General features: G+C 45.9%; 1 protein-coding gene across 12 annotated transcripts in view; it reads right to left on the bottom strand.

Moving 5' to 3' along the window:
* The window catches only part of Tiam2 (T cell lymphoma invasion and metastasis 2), a 193,085-nt gene that overhangs the window by 17,469 nt on the left and 159,295 nt on the right, over positions 1 to 16,321 (bottom strand). The window contains exon 1 of one of the 12 annotated variants that reach the window (XM_006523229.4): positions 11,516 to 11,810. The exons of 9 other annotated variants lie outside the window; for them this stretch is intronic. In XM_006523229.4, the coding sequence (XP_006523292.1) occupies positions 11,516 to 11,746 (231 nt within the window). In that variant the 5' untranslated portion in view covers positions 11,747 to 11,810. Of the gene's footprint in view, positions 1 to 11,191; positions 11,488 to 11,515; positions 11,811 to 15,086; positions 15,281 to 16,321 lie in introns of those variants that run through there. 2 more of the 12 variants (XM_006523233.2, XM_006523227.4) reach the window with 2 other exon arrangements.

Below are 16,321 nucleotides of genomic sequence, written 5' to 3'. Positions count from 1 at the left end.
GGAAAGACCACCCTGGGATAGAAAACCATGGAAAAATCAGCTAAGGTTGTAATGTGGTCCTAAGTGGTGCATGACCCAAGAAAGAACCACAGCATGAGCTAATGATGCGGTAGGAAGCATGGACCCAGTAATGCTCAGAGCCCAACTCAAGGGGCGAGTGGAAAGGAAATGAGGCTCTCACCTACTGCATTCTCTTTTGCATGGATCCTGGTCTGTAGCACAGGATGAGATAAAGGAGAGATGTTGTTTACAACTGGACATGCAGACTTCAAAAGTGTTTGCTTCAAAACAGTTCAAGCAGAAAAACAATTTTCCTTGAGCATATGTATCTTTACTTTTTTCATTTTTAAATTTGAACATGAATATTTCTGGTAATGCCCGTCAGAAGATGGATATAAAACTCAATAGGAAAACAGATATGGAAGGCCTGGGGCATAGATCAGTTGAAAGAGTGTTCTCCTAGGTTGCAACAAATTTCCTGGGTTTGATCCAAAGCACCATGAAAGCCAACTTGGGCATGATAGTGCACATCTGTAATCCCAGCATTCAGGAGGCAGGGGCAGGATGATCAGAAGCTAAAAGTCATCTTCAACTACAAAGCAAGTTCGAGGCTTGCCTGAGCTAAATCAAACACTGTGCCCCACCCCTTGCCAAAAAGATATGGATCTGACGGCTTTGGAATACTATTTTCCAAGTGTCCCATATCATCAGATTTTATGATCTGTTTTGGAAGCTCCAACACTGTTCATCACATCCTAACAGCACAAGTTCACAGGAAGCGCAACCAAAAGGTGGCAGTCTTTCTCTTCCAGGACCTGAGGAACTTGAAAGAATGTGACTAAGACACTCAGAGACTCCTGGCTTCCTCCTCCTCTCGGGTGGACCCCAGCCTCACATTAGTTTTTAACCAAACATGGTGCAATCCTGAGCCAGAACCCCTGGGGCCCCATCATAGGTGGGGGGTTTTGGTTGGTTGGTTTTGGTTTTGGTTTGTGAGATAAGGTCTTGGGAGGCCTGGCAGCTTCCTAAATAGACCAGGCTTGCTCTGAACTTGCAGCCCTCTCTCTTCCGCACCTACCAAGTGCAGAGAATACAGGTGTGTGTAACTACACCCCACTGAGGGATTGTTGTTGAGATAGAGTCACCCTATGCAGCCCTTGCAACTTTGCATTTGAGGTCCCTCTACCTTGCCCTCCCAAATGTTAGATTACAAGGATGCACCACCTTGCCCAACGCCATGGATACACCAAGTGATCCTGAAGTATGGCCTTCAGGAGAACTGTTGGTCTCCCCATCAGGACAGCTACACCCGAGCGGGCTTCCCAAGACTGGCACTGACTCCAGCTTATCACCTTTACCCAGGATGGAAACATAGAAGATGCATAGTCTATGTTTGCATGCAGAAAAGAACACTGGTAGAATCACATCCAGATGATGGCTCTGGTTCTAGGCCTAGTCTTCTACTGGCTACTAAAAAGCCAGTGATAATTACCGGCTCTAAAACTTACTTGAAATCTCTATTCTGAGACTTGCACCACAAACTCAGACAATGCAGTTTCGGTAGTCCTGAGAGCTAATAGTCTCCAGAGCTGTGGTATCTATATTAAGCTCGCATATACCGCACAAAATAAGATCTGACAAAACGCACCCTAAGTTAAATGGCATCTGGTGAGATTACAGCTTTGCCTTGCTGCAATGTCAAAAATCACACCTAACAATGTGGTGTTAAAATAACCCGACTTCAAAAATAAAATATCTTGCCATTGTGGAAATTCAGAATTCATTTTAAAAACACTTCTCATAGGACTGAGTTCCAAAAAGTGAATGTTAGCTGAGTTATTTCAATGGCAAATTTACTTGTCACGGTATGGCGATTAAGTGTTCAGAGCCGCACAGGTGCCTACTGTACACTTCACAGTTTAAGCCAAGGCCTAAAGGTGGCTTTAAGGATCACAAGGAGGCAGGGTTCATAGACTTGATAACAAATGTTTTTAAAGATGCATTTGAAAGCTTCTCATGGATACAGATCGCTTCCTCTACTACCAACGATGATAAGCATCAGACAGTAAAAGGCCACAGTCTATGCGAGTATAGTTAAGTCACTTAGGAGAAGTGACATTTTTGAGTCTTCTGCATCCTTACTGATGAATATATAGCAGCCTTGCCTATCTGACAGATGACTGCACCCTGCACTATGAGGATCCAGGAGAAGAAGGAACGAGCCTCTGCCAAGTGCCTGCGCCACACCACACTTAGGAGATCCTCGCACTGAGCATGCCAGCATCTCGACTTCGGCATAGCCCACTGATACTTTGTAAATGGTGACAAGCCACTCACAGCACTGGCCACGCATGGGCAGAGAGAACCTGTTCTTCCTGTTGCCTCTGCCTACCAAAGGGGGTCTGGGCTCTCTTGCTCCAGGTAACAGATGAAGCGTGGCTGCTTCAAGTGGTGAATGCAAGAAACACCTTTGCACATGTCATTTCGGGGACAATGGGGAAGTCTGTCAGGCCATCCAGACCTCAGCCCTAAGGAGGCTGCTTTAAAAGCAAAAGGCATAGTTCCAAGTTGGAGGTAGGCATGTATGAAGGCTCAGAGCAGTGGGCACGGCGAACAGAGAGTACCAGCCTGCTGAAGTAGGAGCCGACTCTTCTGTTTTTCAATGTGTAGCAATCAGTAGTAATGGGCTTATGGTCGGCCTTGGGGTTTTCAGGAGGATAGAAAACATTCACTTTGTGAATCTCTTAAAAAGAATAAATGAATTTTTTTTCCTTAAAACTGTTTGGAAAGGTAATGTACGGACACTCTCCTCCCACACCCCCAACACAACATGTTCTTTCAAGTTTTTTACTTTAGCATGACAGTGTACAACCAAGAGCCTAACACTGGAAAATCCTGAGCACAAGGATTGCAACATAAAGGCTAGCCTGGGCTACACACTGAGGCCTTATCTCCAATATAAATATCAATAATTTAATAATTAAATAAATATTAATTTAAAATTGTCGGGTATTTACTCAGAGCCACCAAGTTTGGTCCCCACTTGAAAACAATTTCATCGTATTTACAGACAAGGCCTGACTCACTGAGGAACTCTGAATCCAGACAGATGCCTGGGCAGAGTTCTCTGGGTTTGTTTCAATGTGTGGCTAAGGCACCTTCTGCCTCCCTATAAAAAGAGGCAGCGTGTCTGTCTATTCTCAAGAAGTTCAGAAAAACATTTTAGGGGGATGGCACACAAACTGCCTACAGTGAGCAAGCATCTCACCTCAGATACACTTTGGAAGAAAAAGGACAGAGTCTTGCTCAAACCAAGTTCAAAGCAACAACCCTACAACCCTCCTAACCCAGACAGCAAGACACTTTTTATCAGAAAATACCAGAACAGCCTCCCTGTCACTTGGTTTGCAAAACCCCCAGATCACACAACAGCTCTAATGGTTGCCTTTTTCCTACTGGAAGACATACCCTGACTGGGTTTATTTCAGTTTCCTTGAGGGCTTTGGAACCTTAAAAGTAACTGCTGCGGGTTAAAGTACCTCCTATTATGAGCTACTGCACTGGTCAGAAGCCCCCTGCTGCATAACTGAGCTATAGCCTCATCTTGATTGGTGTGCAGCAGCGCCCCCATCCTTGGCTCCAGGTATGACAAGCTATTTTTGTCTGCATGGCTTGAGCTCAAAAAAAAAAAAAAATTCAGCCCATAAAACGAGATTCAAACTTGCTGGATAATGAGGTAATATGGAAGCAACTGAAAGGGAAATGTCTAGTATGCTACTTTTGAGATCCCAGCCTACAGTAAAAGCTTGGGGTTGGGTATCAGCAGCAGATGCAACCAATATACCGACCCTTCAAATGCTATTCTGTCGGGGTGACTGGTCATACTGTAAACAATCTGGCTGAAATGAAAATATGAAGAGAAGACACATAAGACTCTCAATCTAACTCCTACTGAGATAATGGATCCTAAAGAAATGAGGCTTTCTCCCAGGAATTTCATGATGGGAAGAAGAAAGGGATACCAGACAGACTGTGCACTTGTCTCCCAAAAAGAAACGTCATAGTCCTAAGACCTTGTTAGAATGAATCCTCGATAAAGACAGGTCGGTGTTGGGTGGGACCACACCTTGACCAAGGCCGTTTGGATGTACTTTTCCTTTGCTCTCTACTTAAGCTCTGGTCTCTTCTGGCCTGAAAGAAGGACTTGAGGGATTCACTAGATCTCTTGTCTCTCTTCCCCAAATGGCAACACTGAGTAAATCTCCTCCCTCTGCTTTCCACTATTAATTTGGCCCTTTTAATTGGCTTATTAAAGACTGCTGGCCAGGCCTGACTTGGAGCACAGGTTATGCACACCTGCCCCCCCCCCAAAACTCTGATGGCAATAGTACAAATGTGTGTTCACTTACACACCTCTGGCTGCTGGCTCCTCCCCTCTTCTCTCTCCCACACTTAGTAGTTTTATATTAGGCCACCGACCTAAATCCGAATCAAGTCTGCATAAGGACCACAAGGCTTCTCAATGCTCCAATCTCTCAGGCAGAAGAATCGGGTTGATGAGGCTTCTACTTTTAGAATACTAGCATTTCTGACCTGTTGGTGATGATTAACCTTAAGGATGCCCCAGCTCGGGCAAGGTATGCAGGCAGGGTATGGTTAGTATGCTCCATGTTCTCTTTTAAAGAAAAAAAAAAAAATCCTCTGTTCACTGTCTAGAAGCTATGAGGAGGCTGTGTTCCCGAGCAAGCTCAGGGCAACCACAGTGTCATCTGTCACTTCTAGCAAATTAGTTAAGTCAGAAAAGTTTGCCTTCAGGGGAAAAGATGATTAAAAAGTACAAAGGACTTTCCCTCAACTCGCTCTGTGCTTCATCACTCATGTCTCTAACTTACAGAAAGAGCTAATATTACCAACATGACTGACACAGTAGATCTGGTGCCCCCAGCTGACAGGAGACTGCCCCAGAAAGGCTGATAAGCATCGGAGTGAGGACCACCTCCAGACTTCCCCCGAACAGCAGGGTCAGAGGTCTAAATTACATTTTGTGAGGCCCCTGACTAGCGAGCCTACAGGCAACATGGCGATGCCTCAGCAGAATGGGGCTGAGATGACCAGTGATATCTGTCAAACCATTTGTCTTACAGTAGTAACAGTGAAACAATGGGCAAGCCTGAAAATGGAACTCTGTTGGTAGACTGTATTATGCAGCATGGAGAAAGCCCTGGGTTCTATCCCCAATATCCCATAAACAGGAATGCTGGGCCCACACCTGTTATCCAAGCACTCCAGAAGGGGTGGCAGGTGAATCAGAGGTTCAAGGTCATATGGGCTACATGAGACCCTGCCTAAATAGAGAAAGAAGAAACAACTCAAGAGAATGACATTCTTGTCTTTAATAAAGAGAGCAAACAACAAATAGAGTACATCAAAATGGCCTGCCCCCTCCCCTGCCACCCAACCAGAGTTCTGGCCGTAACGAGACAAAAAGAGATGGTAAGCTATGAAATTAACAGTCAAATAAATTACAGTATGGAAATGCAATGCAAGTCACGGCAGCTACCTGTGGTGGAAGACACCTACTGTCCAAAGGAGGACAGGATTTGTTAGTGAGAGAAAGGGACCTGTGTTGCCAGGGATGCTAGTTAATAAATAGCTCTTATTGAGTGTTAGAGTTCCAGTTTAAGCAACACAGAGCAGAGGTGAATATGCTTGGCTGAATTCCAATAAAACTTTATTGATAATAATAGCCAGCAGACTGGATTTGACCCACAGGACACAATTTGGTGACACCTCTCCCTCTTGAATGGTCCTCTTTTAATTAGTTGTTCTAGAGTAGGATTATGGAAGTCTCTTGTATACATGGGTGTTGTGTTTGGCACCAAGCAGCTATCTCGTTCCTCATGAACAAATCCGGTAAAGAAACCCAGTACCAAGCCAGGAGACACTGATAGACTGGCCATCCACTGCAGCCTCTGTAGGAGGAACATTCAGACATAGTGTTTTATGGGAAAAGAGGTGTTTGGCTGTACTGAAAGACTGCTTACTCCTTGAAAGGTCCTTGGCAGAGGGATCTTCTCTTCTTTATTCCTGAATCCTGACCAGACTGCTGTTAAATAAGGAAACCAAGCAGAAGGCAGGCAACAAGGACCCAAGCAGCCTTGGCACCTCTCCTGTTACCAGGAGCTTCTGGGCTGTTCCTGTTCCAGGAGCAGGGTGCCTGCCTGGGGCTAAGGGGTGGGAAGCCATGTGGAGGCATCCATCCTCCCTCTCCCTACACCGTATCTGCTTCCTCTTCCTTCTCAGAATGTGTCCCCAAGTTGCCCTGGGCTGCTTTTCCTACGGAGGCTGCATGTGTCCTCCCCCACTCTGGGTCAATTTTACTTTGCCCTGTTCTGATACCCGTTGCAGCTGCAGCACTCCTGCCCAGCCCTCCTCCCCATTCCTCTTCCATGTTTCGCCCATGGCTCCCAGCCTCTCCTGTTTGAGATGCTGTGGGTTGTCATGTCCTAGTCACCATTCGGTGTGGCCAGAGGAGGAGCTTCACGGAAAATTTCTGATGAAATTGGATGGCTTTGGCTCGTCCTTTGAGGCAACCAAAAAAAAATATATATATATATATATATATCCTTTCGTAATTTTGAAGATAAAAGAAGTTGAGACTTTAGACTCTAGAGATGACTCTGCCCACTGGAAAAGCACTTTCAGTGGGAGCCCGAGGACCTGAGTTCAAATCCCCAGTATTTCTGTAAAGCCAGATGCAGTACTGTGTGTCTGGAACCCAGGGCTGGTATGGCAAGACAGGAAGCAGAATTCCTGGAAGCTCATGAGGCAGCTAAGAAGGGGTATGCACCAGGAAAAAGCAAACAAGCAAACAAAACCCCAAAACAACAACAACACAGTTCCCCTGAAAAACAAACAACAACAGAATCCCCAAACAACCAAGACACTATGTATCAAATAAGATGTTGGCTGAGAACTGACACTCAAGGTTGTCCTCTGACTTTGCATTCATGTCATTTACACATGTGTGCACTCACTTTCACGTATGTGCAACACACACAGATTATAAAAGAAAATGACAGTTTGCTGGGCAGTAGGTTTCACTGAGCCCTAGCCTGTACAGCGCCTATACTTAGTGGGTTATTCATACACATTTTTCCCCTCATTTTCCTCCTCCAAGTCACCTATAGTATGTGATCTTCACGGATAGGAACTGAGTCAGGGAGAAGTTAGTTATGGTCACTTAGGTGCTTGCTATGCCAGGGTTTTAACTCCACAGCCTGCCTCTCCTAACCCCCCTTCTCTCTCTCTCTCTCTCTCTCTCTCTCTCTCTCTCTCTCTCTCTCTCTCTCTCTCTCTGTGTGTGTGTGTGTGTGTGTGTGTGTGTGTGTGTGTGTGTGTATCACCTTCCTTAAGAGAGACATTTGTTTGAGGACATGGCCCAGAGACCAAGAAGCCAGAAACTTTGGGTTCTGGCTGCAAGCTGGAGGAAAGAAGAGGAGAGGCCAGGAGGATCAGTGTTCAAGGCCTTTGCCTTGCTGTTCTGGACATGGGCCCTGCAGGTGGCAGGAACCAATTGCTTGGCATACTATACCAAGACTGCAAAACCCAGGGCCAGGTCTGTTCTCTGCTTGTAACTGCTATTCCATGACTTCCTCTCTTTGGCAGAAAGGTTACTACCTAGTGTTTCCCATACCTCTGGGCGAAGAGAGGCCCTATCTCTTTCTTCCCACATCCACCTGTGTGACCTGTCTCAGGCTCCCCACCACCCCCATCCCCACACTGGCCCTCAGTTCCTGCAAAGTCCCCACCCCCCTGAACCAATGTTAGACTTTATTTCTCTGTAGTCACAGTTCTGTGTTCACGTCCCTGGCCTCATCTATCCAAGACAGCTTCCTCTGTCGGTTTCCACAGGTCACGCGGGGATGCCTTTCTAGCTGCATCCAAGGCCCTGTGAGGGGAGAGTGAGTCAGACCCACAGATCAGACATCCGTTTGCAAATCAAACATCTTGTGGAGCCTTTTTTGCCTCGAATCATTTTTTTCTTTTGTAAAATAACAGGAAATGATTCTATTTAGAAAAAAATTAAAAATTCAACTACTATAAAAATGAGATCATTCAGATAAGCTGAAAGATTAAAATTAAAATAACTTGAAATGCAGTGTTAAACATACACACATATACACATGCATACATTATTGCATTTAATAAAAATCTACTCATGCATATTAATACATAGGATATATATATATATATACACACACACATATATACATGTATATATACATATATGTGCAGAGCCCTGACTGTGGAATGGTAGTATCTTCCCAACTCCCAAGGTTAGAGGGAGGGCAATATTAGCCAAAGCACTGTGTGGGGAGTTCCTTAGTGAAGACCTGTCCCCTTGGTGATGGGTCTTTAGATTAATTTGGATTCTGACAGATCTGTAGGTTATATTGATTCCATGTAATGTGACCCCACACAAAGACAGCACACATAGGAAAAATAACAGTTCACAAGAGCATAATCAGACAGAAGTCAAAGTAACATATAGAACAGAAATTACTGTCGGAGACCCTGGAACTGCTGTGACAACAGCCTCCACCGCAGGCAGACTCTCATTCCCCAGAGTGGACACTTCTGCTGCATTGTCTGACCAGCTCTGCCAAGAATGTAATGTTTTGTTTCCCCTCAGTCCTGCTGTGCTTCTGTGCCCCAGATATAGTTTAAGCGGCTATTTTTACAAAGGTGTCATTACTCCATGTTAGTGTCTTTATAGACTTCAAGCCATCAGCCTATGGCTGCTCAGACAGAGTCACCTGTATGAATAGTTAGCAGTCCAGGACTTACAAGCCTTCCTACCCAGTATTTCGAATTATTTGGCAACTAGTGAAAATTTAATTCAAATTCTATGAAATAGATTCTTTCAAACACAAATTAAAAGTAAAAGGAACCAAAAAGTTGTCTGTGTAACCTAATAAAGTTTGAAGTTTAAGTTAAATTACCAAATGGTTGCACCCATAGTTCTAGCAAAAGCCAGCTGTTCATCAAACAGACCCAAATTTTACACACGCTGTTTAAGCAAATGCTCGCCCCGAGGTATGAAAATCTGTGCTGGGCAGAATTGGTATTATGAAAAAAATCCCCTTCAAAATCTGACAGAAACAGTCTCAATGTTGGCTTTCTCAATGACCAACTGCTTATGACATATTGGCCTGATAGTTAATGGCCAATATCTCAACGTCTGCCTGCTAAAGGGGACTGTAATGAGAATTTGATAGGGTTGTAGGAAAACTGGTCTTTGGTGAGGTGAGGTGTTTGCAGTCATAACGGGGCTGGGAACACAGCTCAGTTGGTAAAATGCTTCTGTAAGAAGCATAACTCTTAGGCTCAGCCCTCAGTGTGACATGAGCCTTGCATGGTGGCACACACCTGTAACTCTGTCACTCATCCACAGTGCATTCAGGAGGTGGAGGCAGGAGGATCACTCTCAGTTACACAGTGAGTTCAAGGCTAGCCTGGGATACATAAGACTGTCTCAAAAACAAAACAAAACAAATCAAATCAAAAAACTTCATAGCATATGTATAGAGATAATATCAGACATCTTGCTCAAGGCCCTTTGCAATTAATGTCATTTACATACATGGGCCTAGTTTAATTTTACCTCTCAGCCACAAGCCTGTAGGGAAGTATAAGGTATTCTTTATAAGTACTCGGTGTGTGTGTGGGGGGGGGGGGGTTGGGGACCATGTGATTTTCCCAAAGCCCAGTGAAGACTGTACAAAAGCTCCGGCACTCCTGGCCCACCTGTCTTTCTACTTCACACAACAGCAAATTAAGAGCCCTCTACCTAATGTACTTTCCAATTAGTTACAGCAAGAGATAAACACGTCGAATCACTGCTCCAATCCGTCCTTTATAACCACTTTCCAAGGGCAAGATAAATGTACTTCTGGGAGAAGCCTCTTAGGCATAGGACGAGCCAAAATGTTCATCCATAGACACCGGGCACAACAGTTACCATGCTTGACCTGTTCCTAAATGTTCTCCGTAAGACAGCAAGCCAGCCTGGGGCAGGAAGCCAGAAAGAAGCACAGGCTCTGGCTTGGTGGTAGAAGGGGACCTCTTCATTGCCTGGATCTGCTGCAGGCCAACTGTGAATTCTTAGAAGCCTGGGTTACTTGAATGTTGCCACCTACAATCCTGTGCTCCCACTTAGAAGGAAAGCCATTACAGATGCTAAGCATCTACAGGGATGGGGGGGGCATTCTTTAGACTTCATAGACCCAGTAACCCAGTCACTCAAGAAGAGTGAGATAGAGACAGGGAGAGGGAACTCAGGGCCATAATTTGACTGAACCACCCCCCCCCCCCCAACACACACACACACACATCCTTCCAGAGGCCCTGACTTGTCCTACTAACAGTACATGGAAAGAAAGCTTCAAACCTGGTTCGAAACAGCCTTTGAGAAGCAAAGTAAATTAAACATTAAATTATTTGTTCCCCTTTTGGCAGCCTTACTCAGGCTATGCATGTGCTTGGGCTGTTTGTCTCCAGTAGGCACACACACAACCCAAGGACACTTTAACTGTAGTTTAGTAACACTGCATTTAGAAGTGCAGCGGTCACCTCTGCTCACTCCCTCCCCTCCCCTCCGACAGCCACGTGAGGATCAGTATCTGCCACACACGCAGCTAAGACTTCATACAAACCAACCCTCACATCCTGACACTGACCACAGGAGCAACGTGGAGAGGCAGACTTGCAACTGTTACCAACACTATTTTCAACAAATACCTCTATAATTTCAGGTGCCATTTCCTTGGGTTGAGAAGAATACCACCAAAACAAACAAACAAACAAACCAGCAAAGACATGGATAGACCAGCAAGAGCCCATGCCTTTATTTGGTTTTTGTTTGTTTATTTGTTTTGGGTTTTTTTGTTCTGTTTTGTTTGGTTGGTTGGTTTTTTGAGACAGGGTTTCTTTGTGTAGCCCTGGCCGTCCTGGAACTCACTCTGTAGACCAGGCTGGTCTCAAACTCAGAAATCCGCCTGCCTCTGCCTCCCAAGTGCTGGGATTAAAGGTGTGCGCCATTACGCCTGGCTGAGCCTACACCTTTAGTGACAGCACAACAACTAAATGCTAGCTGACCCCTCAGACAGAGACAATCTTCAAGCCTCACCTTGTGTCATGGCTGAATAACCAGAGTTTCATCTTGATAAATCATTGCTGAAAGAATCGTCAATCCTCAAACAAGTGGACAGAGCCACAGGCTCCCCGCTGACAGTGGGGACTGCCAGGCCATGGTAGCTGTGAGTCAGTTCCTCTCAGTCCTCGACCTTATGACAAAACAGCCTGGGAAGGAGATAGCTTGCACTTATCCCATGCCAGCATGTCAGCTGGCATCAGGACGCCTCTATTCCTGAGGTGTTGTAAGTAGCTCACCATGAGATCTCCAACCTGTACCAGCCCGGAAGCTCCCACGCAAATGTCAGCGGTTACTTACTGCTAGGTGGCTTCTGACAAGAAGAGAGAACTTAGGTTGCAACAGAGAGCTGGATACTGAGAACCCCCACAGAGGCGAGTGAGTCAGGGAGGGAGGGTGCACTGTGGCAGAATGAGCAATGGGAGAGAGGGAGGTGGAGGTGGGGCAGGAAGCAGGAGGATTAAAGGAGAAAGTGCATCTGAAGGTAGCCTTGCAGAGCATGCGTTTTTGTGTATATGTATGTGTGTACATGACTGTATGCGTGCATGTGGATGCTCCTACGTATGTGTGTGTGGAGGCCAGAGGGCAACGTAGGATGTCTTTCTCAGCCTCTCTTCATCTTACTTTCTCTCTTTTTTTTAATTAGATATTTTCTTTATATACATTTCAAATTTCAAATGCTATCCCGAAAGTTCCCTATACTCTCCCCCTGCCCTGCTCCCCTACCCACCCACTCCCACTTCTTGGCCCTGGTTGGGGCATATAAAATTTGCAAGACCAAGGGGCCTCTCTTCCCAGAAATGGCCAACTAGGCCATCTTCTGCTACATATGCAGCTAGAGACACGAGCTCTGGAGATATTGGTTAGTTCATATTGTTGTTCTACCTACAGGGTTGCAGACCCCTTCAGCTCCTTGGGTGCTTTCTCTAGCTTCTCCATTGGGGGCCCTGTGTTCCATTTTATAGATGACTATGAGCATCCACTTCTGTATTTTCCAGGCACTGGCATAGCCTCATATGAGACAGCTATACCAGGGTCCCTTCAGAAAAATCTTGCTGGCATATGCAATAGTGTCTGGGTTTGGTGGCTGATTATGGGATGGATCCCTGGGTGGGGTAGTCTCTGGATAGTCCATCCTTTCATCTTAACTCCAAACTTTGTTTCTGTAACTTTTTTCATGGGTATTTTGTTCCCTATTCTAAGGAGGAATAAAGTATCCACCCATTGGTCTTCCCTCTTCTTGATTTTCTTGTGTTTTGCAAATTGTATCTTGGGTGTTCTATGTTTCTGGACATCTTACTTTCTCTGATAGGGTCTCTCACTAAGCCTAGAGCCCATCCACATGGCTAGGATGGCTACCTGGCTGGCTAATGAGCTTGTCACCACTCTGAGCTTTGTACATTCCTGGACACAGGTTCTCATGCTTGCTCAGCTGCCATCCCAGGCCATGAAGGTACCTTTAAAATCCAGGGCTGGACAGATGATTCAGCAGTTCAGAATACTGGCTGCTCTTCCAAAGGTCCTGAGTTCAATTCCCAGCAACCACATGACAGCTCACAACCATCTATAATGGTATCTGAAGTCCTCTTCTGGCATGCAGGTATACATGCAGACAGAGCACTCAGACATACACGTCATAAATAAATAAATAATTTTAAATCTGCAGTGCTCTCCTTTTCCCCCATATTAATAACATACCTGTGTTTTCTGGCCTTCATGCTACATCACAGACAGTGGGAAACTGAGTTTTTGAAGCCGAAATACCCTCTCTTTACCCTCAGGATTCACGAGCTAGCACCCTGGAAGGCCACTGAAGGCAAAAGCCACACTGTGTGCCTGTGAGCAGGGCTCATGGGTGGGGTTCTCAGCCTCTCCCACCTCAAGCCACTAGAGCTCCTGACAATGACAAGTTGAGTCTCCCTAGAGCAGAATGCTAGAAGAAATGACAAAATGATCCAGAACAATTGTATAGACTATTTATTTTAAAGTATGAGCCGCTGCATCATGGGACCCAGACATTATGAAAAGCTGATAACATGCTCAGAATAGAGAGAAGCATAAAAGCTGCATTGAGATGTGAACTCGCCCTCGTTCAGCCTGTACAACATTCCCATTCCATCGTTCTGCACGCAAGCAAGACTGCTGAAATAAGGCATCAAGATGACTATGCAGACCTCTTAACAGCGGCTTGAATCTGAGCGGGCTTTGGTAGAGCAGCTTTTAATGACCAAACCCCATGATGCCACATCCTCCCCACTCTTGGTAAATATTAAAGATTAGATAACATGAAAAGCACCCAAACAGTAGCAAGCCCAAATTAGACCATAGCTGTGCTATTAGTCCATTAGAAGAAAAGGAACAAGAAACAGCCTGGGACTGATCTGCTGGGATGAGGAGAAGCACAGCATGAAGCTCTCCTCACAGCAGCCTTGGGGGACCGCCAACCACCTAAGCAGCCCTGTGCTGAGTGGGTAATTACCCCCTACAACCTACCAGACAGCTGTTTATCTCAGCAACCAGGCCTATAAAAGTTCAGTTGAGGATCAGCGTTTCATATCTTACTCTTCTCCCAGACTCACTTCCCCAACCACCACTACCCCCCTCCCCGTGCCCTGTCCGCTCAACCCCCATAATTACAGAAAATAAATCTTTCACAATTCCAAGCATCGTCATAGGTCAATGCCAGTGGAATTCAGGAAATCTGCCGATGCCACTCAGGGTAATGTATTCTGATCTCAATCCGATAATTGGTTTGTCATCTCAGTGAGGGGTTATTGTCTAGCCCTCTCCTTGTCTTTCAGCTCACCAAAGGGCACAAGTGGAACATTAACAGCTTGGTCACCTGGTCTAGCAGACTAGAAAATGAAAACAAAGTTCAAAGTGCTATCTGGGGAGGGAGGCGCTTGTTGTGAAAGCTTAAGGACTTGAGTTCAGATCTCCCCCCTTCAACCCCCAATTTTAAGGCCAGGTGTTGTAAGCTGCACCTGTAATACAAACGTTAAAAAGAGCCCAGAGAATCGCCGGAGCTTGCTGGCCAACCAGCCTAGTTGAATAGTTCCACAGTCAGTATGAGACCCCCATCTCTAAGAATATAAGGTCGACGGTCACAGGGGAAGATGGCCATGGTTGACTTCTGGCCTCTACACACATGTGAATAGGCACTTTGCATATAGACATGGGCATGTACAGAATGCAGACAAAACCACAGGATTAAACAAACCTGACACTTTGCATATCATCAGTACTCGATATGAATTCTGAAATGTCAATAGCGTAGCATTGGCACCGAGGCTAACAATTCAAACACTCAAAGTCAGGGTTATAAGCTCAAGGGTCACAGCAATCCCAGAGGGGAAACCGATGCATGATGCCATCAGAGTGGTGATCCTGGCCACACCCCCCAGAATTCTATGCAGTTTGAAATACAGATATATGAGCAGTTTTCTAGAGGTTTCTAGAGCTTTCATCCCATTCTCAAAGATCTGCTCTAAATACTTCTTAAACAAAGCACCAAATTGTGCAACCTTCATGCATCATGACCTAACTACATCCACACACCTTAGAGCGATGGTTCTCAACCTGTGGGCCATGACCCCCACAGGAGTTTCCTATCAGATATCTTTCTTGCTTATCAAACATTTCCATTATGATTCACAACAGTAGCAAAATTACAGTTATGAAGTAGCATAAATAATTTTATGGTTGGGGGATCACTATAACATCAGGAACTGTATAAGAAAAGTTGCAGCATTAGGAAGGTTAAGACCCTATCTTTGAGGTTTTAACTTCAGTAAATGCTGTGACGGACCACAGACAACCATTGCTGATTCCAATCGGGCTCTTGTGAGACTCGGTCTTCTCTTACATGCATGAGGATGAGCAGCAGCAGTGTCAGGTAAAGGACTGCCCAAGGTGACACATTTGGACGGAAGGATGAGCAGGGAGATGTGTCAGCTCAGGGCTGCCTCTCAGACAGATGCAGATGTCTGGTGGCTTAGCCAAGGACAAAGGAAGCCATCATCAGCCCAGGCCATGGGTCCAGTCTCCACAAGAAGGCTCAAGAACCTGCAAGCAGGACTCAGAGTGAGGGGAGGGTTTGACCCGAGAGATTCAAACTCTGTGCTTCTTTGCCCAGAAGGGGATTTATACCGAGTCTTCCGTAATTATTTACCTCCATCCAGGAAAGTCTAGGAAGGAAACACAGCTGCAGAACTGGAAAGTGTAAGTCTGGAGCATGAGAGAGGCGTAGCCCAGGGAGCCCAACAGTCATCCCTCATCTTGACTGACCTGCACGTGTAACCACAGGGAAAGCAGAGGGCAAGGAGTGTAGCCCACACACCCTACTCCATCACCTACGTTGACCAGCTACTCTGAATTTAACACTTTGTTCACCCAGGGAGGATATGAGCATGCGTCTTAGAGTCTCCTCTCAGACGGTCATGGCTCCTGCTGTATCCAGCGAGGGAAAGAACAGAAGTTGCCAGAAAAGCAAGTGAACATGGCCAAGTGAAGGGTGCCCCCTTCAGAGAAGCATCTCTACCCAGTTGGGGTCCAATCCTCGGGCAGCTTCAGCTCTGGGGCGTCTCCCAGTCACTTCCCTGTTAGTCACCACCCCAGCAGCAAGGAGAGGGCATGTAATTATCCCTTCAGTCCTTGGGTGCCTGACAGCCAGTTAATTTCAGAGCCAAGGCTCCACCTGACAAGCGCTGCCCCCAGCCCTGCCCTCCCGGGGTGATTCACCCTGCTGCCCTACTGCGCAGCCTCTTTGTGGATTCGCTTTTGTCCTTCCTCTTTGATTTGTGATTCTGAAGCTGACTTTGAGTAACAACTTTTTTTTTTCTTCCGGAAAAATATGGAAGGTAAAGGGAGAATGCAGAGGAGACTGAGAAAGTGGAGGCAAGGGGAAGCAGGAAGGATTGGTACTGGGGTCCTAGACAAAGAAAGGGGGTGGTATCTGGGGAAACTGGCCTATTCACAAAGAACCACAGACCCCAAAGATGGAATGGAAGAGAAAGAAGGGAAGAAAGGGTCACCATGATTCCTCCCAACCTCCCTGAGTCAGGTTATCCCTGGGATGGCCCTCCCTGTATGAACCATTAAGAACCA

The sequence above is a fragment of the Mus musculus genome, chromosome 17 (assembly GCF_000001635.26).
Source record: "Mus musculus strain C57BL/6J chromosome 17, GRCm38.p6 C57BL/6J".
NCBI classification, from domain to species: domain Eukaryota; kingdom Metazoa; phylum Chordata; class Mammalia; order Rodentia; family Muridae; genus Mus; species Mus musculus.
This window is presented reverse-complemented; position numbering and strand designations above follow the sequence as displayed.